Source organism: Castor canadensis, chromosome 15 (genome assembly GCF_047511655.1).
Source record: "Castor canadensis chromosome 15, mCasCan1.hap1v2, whole genome shotgun sequence".
Classification (NCBI taxonomy): Eukaryota; Metazoa; Chordata; class Mammalia; order Rodentia; family Castoridae; genus Castor; species Castor canadensis.
In genome coordinates this window covers 16888665-16894320 of record NC_133400.1, presented here as the reverse complement: position 1 = coordinate 16894320, position 5656 = coordinate 16888665, and the positions used below count along the sequence as shown (strand labels likewise).

The 5656-nt window shown below is 40.2% G+C and overlaps 1 protein-coding gene across 3 annotated transcripts in view; it reads left to right on the top strand.

Moving 5' to 3' along the window:
- Positions 1–38: 38 nt before the first annotated feature.
- Positions 39–5656, top strand: part of Cyb5b (cytochrome b5 type B) — a 54821-nt gene continuing 49203 nt past the window's right edge. For 2 of the 3 annotated variants that reach the window (XM_074055756.1, XM_020175331.2), the window contains exon 1: positions 48–331. In XM_074055756.1, coding sequence (XP_073911857.1) covers positions 170–331 — 162 coding nt within the window. In that variant the 5' untranslated portion in view covers positions 48–169. Of the gene's footprint in view, positions 332–5656 lie in introns of all 3 variants that reach the window. The other variant, XM_074055755.1, reaches the window with a different exon arrangement.

The window sequence follows — 5656 nt, the reverse complement described above, 5'->3', positions numbered from 1 at the left end:
GGTATCTGATTGGCTAGGATGATCGGCTGGACCACCCTTATTGGCTAGTCGACCTCGTACCAGTCCTTCACCCGGTTACGGAAGCCGAGGAAGGCCGCGCGCGGGCTCTAGCTCCGGGAAGTTAGCGGCAGAACCTAGAGAGCATCGAAGAGAAGGTGCTGTAGAGCCCATGGCGACCGTGGAAGCTAGCGGGAGCGACGGGAAAGGGCAGGGCAGCGAGACCGCTGTAACCTACTATCGTTTGGAGGAGGTGGCGAAGCGCAACACCGCAAAGGAGATATGGCTGGTGATCCACGGGCGAGTCTACGATATCACCCGCTTCCTCAACGAGGTGGGGCCGGGGAGGTGGGCTGCCCTGGTTGCTGCCGGGTGAGGGGTGAGAAGGCTGCGCGGAAAGTGCGTGGGGAGGAAATGCAGCCTGGCCGAAGACGATGAGACGTACGGCGGGGGACACTCCTCACTCCCTGGGGACCGGAGGTGGTGGAGGGAATGACGGGGTGGGGCTCACATCGGTCTGCAGCCAGCGCCACATTCTCTTGCCTTATGTGTAACATCATGTACTTCTTAAGTATTGAGCGCCTGCAGTGTGCCAGGTTAAACTCTGAAACCATTATCTCCATTTTACACCAAGGGAAACTGAGGCTCAGAGCAGCGGAGAACTCTCAAGGTCACACACTTAACGGCCTAATGAGTGGGAACCCAGTCTGAAGTGCCCCATACGTGTGGTCTTTCCAGTATGCCTTGTGAACTAGTACCGTTTGGAACGTTTATTTTCTTGAGATGCTGAGATTGGAGATGCTGAGATTTTTTTTTTCCTCCTTCCTCGATTATGCTGTTGCCACCTCTTTTTTCCCCCTTTATTTTGAGTTGACCTTGAGGCCAGAAGGTCGTGAGATGAACTTTTTCTTTTTTTCTTTTTTCTTTTTTTTTTGCCATTGACTTAGGTTCCCTCACTCTTTCTTAACAATTCACTTCTGTTGTATTAGATCTCCTTACACAAATTCTCTTTGAGACAGTGGGGTTTTTTTTGTTGTTGTTAATTTAGGGTAACAGGACAGATTATTGCATTTGTTTAGATAAACTTTATTAGGGTGTATTACATACAGTAAGTTGTGCTCTTTAAAAATGTACAGCTTGATGAACTTTGAATGTATTCAGCCATGTAATCACAATTCAGCCTCTGCAAAAAGTCAGCAAAAACCCCATCTTAATCAGTAAGGTGCATATTATGGCCCTCTGCCTAGGATCTTAGTTACTAGAGGCCATAGATAGGATGATTAAGGTCTGAGGCCCCTCCTGGGCAAAAAGTCAAGACCCTACCTGGAAAATAAGTAAAGCAAAACAGGATTGGTGATGTGGCTCATGTGGTAGAGGGCATGCCTAGCAAGCTCAAGATCCTGAGTTCTAACCCCAAAGCTGCCCCCCCACAAAAAAACCACCAAATTATTTGATAGCAACTTGGGGTGATACTTATTTTAACAGGGAGATTCTGGCTCTGGTTACTGGCTTAGAAGTTCTACATAGCATTACTTCAAAATTCTAGCATTAGCTATGGCCTCTGGTGATTGCCTTATAAGTTAAAGCATAGTTCATAATGGGTACTCGGTGGTGTTTTTCATTTGTAATTTCATTTTCCCAAAATTTCTCTTTTTTTCTTTTTTTTTGATGTGGGGTTAGTGAGAAGAGTCAGACTTTGGATATATTGTCTTGGCAAACCAAGAGGATGTTTATGATGCACTGGATTAGGAAATGAAAGAAAAAGGAATCAAGGACAATACCAAGCTTTTTGGCTTGCTGGTCTAGAAGAATAGGGTTCTATTGGATGGGAAGGGGAAGACTAACATTGGTTTCCATCTTTCTCCTTCCTATCTGAACTCACTTTGGGATTCCCTAGTAAGTGGTCCCTTATCTGAATATTCTGCATCTATTCCTTGCCTTTTTTTTTTTTTTTTTTTTTTTTTGGTTAATGACTGGTTAGATTATGATACTACTGGAGTTTGAGATAATTTAGAATTAGCAATATAATTGAATTATCTTTCCCCAGCAGGTTAATTTTTCATTATTTAAATCACTGCTGTGGATTTATTTATTGAAATCATGAATGAAAATAGTGCACATCATTGTTTTTCCACTAGGGAAAAGAGCATATAAAAATGATTACAATATCTTATGACATTGATCTGAAAATATTATTAAAGGGCCATCTCCCTTATCAAATGTATGATTTTAAAGTTTTGTTTCAGTTAATAATATGTAAGTATTACATATAAGGTTTTTTGTATGTGTTTATGTGGATTATAGTGTTTACTAGATTTCAGTATAAAGTTAAAATGGTCTGCCCTCTTGAAGATTCCATTCTAGGGGAGACAAGAAAATAAACACAAATGAACTAATTTATTTATTTTTTGCAGTATCGGGGCTTGAACTCAAGGCCTACATCTTGAGCCACCACACCAGTCCTTTTTTATGATGGGTTTTTTCTGAGGTAGGGTCTCGAGAACTGTTTGCCTGGGCTGACTTCGAACTGCTATCCTCCTGATCTCTGCCTCCTGAATAGCTAGGATTATAGATGTGAGCCACCACCCAACCAAATGCAATAATTTTAAATTATGGCACTTTCAATGAAGGAAACAGACAAGGAGTTGAGAAAGAAAAACAGGAAGGGATCTACTAATAAAAGTGATCAGAATGACTTCTACAGCAGTAGTGTAGTGGAGAAAGGATGAGATGGCTGGAGACCTAGGCAGGAACAAGGACATACAAGGCCTGGGAAGTAGTTTGGATTTGATCTTAAGTGTAATGGAAACCCCTGAAGTGTTTTAAGATGAGGGGTGACCATGAAGCAATGTATTTTTTTAGGTAGGGTTTTTTTTTTTTGGCTGAAGAGTTGAAAATAGGTTAGAGGGAAAAACAGTGCAGAATGGAAGAAAGTAAAATTCTTTTTAATCTAAAGAATTTGAGATCCTTTCTTGCATTTACCTGTATACACAAATATATACAAAAATACCATGTTTTTTCTCTTTTTTTCCCCCAGACTGGAATCCCACTATGCTGCCAGAGTGGTTTCTAACTTGTCAGTTAACATGATCCTCCTCCCACCTCAGCCTCCAAAGTAGCTGGGACATGTGCCACTGTACCCTGCTTGTATTTTTTAATTGAATATCTATTAATTGATTTGCTTTTATGCTATTTACTGGGTCTTTATTAACCTAAGTGCTTTACATGTAATTTCTCTTTGAGCCTTCCCAGAAACCTGTTTTAGAGATAAGAAACTGAGGAGGAGAGACATAACTTTCACACAGTTATGAAGTTAAGTGGCATAGATGGGTCTTCACCTCAGGCAGTGTGACCCTATTGTGTGTGCTCTTTTTCTTTTTTTTCTAGATGCATGTTGGTATTTAATATGTTTCAAGGCATCTTTACAAACAATAAATTATAACTGTAATGAAGAGAATTAATTGGTGAGTAAAGCTGGTTAGATGGACAACAGGAGGAAAGGTAACCATAAATGTTAAATGTTATTGACAACTCTGTGAATTAAAAGTCATAATTCTGGATTTCTTTCAAACAAACTAACTAGCACACAGAAGAGTACTTTATTATAACCTTAATGATCTAACAAACCTTCCCAGTAGAAGGAAATACAAATAAAGTTGACACATGGAATTTAACTTTCATTAGCTGGTGCTTTGGCTCATGCTTGTAATGCCAGGTACTGGAGAGGCAGAGATCTAGAGGACTGCAGTATGAGGCCAGCATGAGCAATCAACAAACTCACATGGTGGTGTGCGCCTGTGATTCTGGCTTCTCAGCAGGCATAGGTAGGAGGATCTTAGTCCAAGGTTGGGCTCTAGGCCATAATGCAAGTCCATGTTTGAAAAATTTACTAAAGTGATAAAAGGGCTGGGGTGTGGCTCAAGTGGTAGAGTGCCTGTGTAGCAAGGGCAAGGCCCTCCAGACCCCAGTACTGTCCTCTCTCCCCGCAAACTAACTTACATTAATGTGTTTCATCATCACAGCTTTACCAGTCATTTCACCAACTATGCTCTTAACAGTTTTTTTCATGATTACATAGCATGAAATTGGGTCTTTTTTTTTTTTTTTCACATTTATATATAATTGGAAAGGATTGGAATGTGATGTAGAGAAGTTTGGACAGATGCCTTTTCTGGAGCAACCAAGTACTTTTTTCATTTCTTAAGTCAGGTAAACAGTGAAATACTCACTGCCTTCCCTTTCCCTCTGCCCTATTCCATTGCCTTCTAAAATTAATTACTATGCCAGCAAGCATGAGGCCCTGAGTTTAAATCCCAGTACCGCCAAAAAAATTACTATTTGTATATGCTTCCAGTTTCTTTCTGCATATATAAGTAGAAGTTAGTGTAGTTGCTCTCTTTGAGTGAGGTGCTGGGGATCAAACTCAGGGACTTGTACATGCTAGGCTATTGCTTTACAACTGAGATATATATATATATCCTGAGTTTTTTAAATTTTTTAGCTAGAGGTTTGCTGCGTTGCCCAGTCTGGCTTCAAATTCCTGGGCTCAAGTGATTATCCTGCCTCGGCTTCCAGAGTAATTGGGACTATTCTTTTTTTTCTTCTTTCTTTTTACCTAAAAGGTAGCATACTGTACCATTGATCTGTGTCTTGCTTATTTTCCTTAACTGTAGCTTTCAGGGACCTTTTCATATTGGTACCTGGAATATACTTCTTCATTATAGCTGCGTGGGATTTGTTGGATGGATCATAATTTATTTAAGCAGTCTCCTATTGATCAACCTTTGGAATTATCAATAAGTTTCTTCCCCTAAGTCAGTTTTATTGAGATCTAATCAGTAGACAGTAAAACATACGGATTTTGAATAGAGAGTTAAATGGGTTTTGAGAAATCTCACATGTGTACTCACCATCACATCAAAATACAGAACATTTCTACCACTTTTCTCTATCCAAGTACTGATTTGATTTCTAACACTGTAGAAGTGTGTATGTTTCTGACTTCTTCCATCTGTTTTTGTTTGTTTGTTTGTTTGTTTTCTGTGTGTCAACAACACACAGATAAGGAGGCACTCTTATCACTTGAGCCACTCCACCAACCCTTTTTTGTAATGGGTTATTTCAAGATAGAGTTTCGAAAACTGTTTGCTTGGGGCTGGCTTCCAACCAGATCTTCCTGATCTCTGCCTCCTGAGTAGCTATGATTATAGGTGTGAGCCACCTGCACTGGACTGAAAGTGTTTTTTTCTAATGGTTGGAGGCTAGTTTTGTGACCCAAGTGTCTGGTTCAGTTTCCCACTTTACAACTCAATAGTTGTGTAACCTTGGGCAAATAGGCTTTGTAAAGGCCCTTTCCCCATCTGTAAAATGGAGATAATAGTATTTTCTTCACAGAGTAGTTGTTGTGACAACTGAATGGCATAAAGAGTACAATAAGTGTTAGTGGTTATTTTTATAATTAATATGAGATTACATCATTTCTAGCAATTTTTTGAGGGGAGGATTGAACCCAAGGCCTCATACATTCCAGCAACATCTTTTGAGTGCTAAGTGGCAGGTGCCTTGAAGAATTTTTTTTTTTTTTGTGATACTGAGGTTTGAACGCAGGGCCTAATGCTTGATAGCAGATGCTCTATCACTTGAGCCACTCCACTGTGTT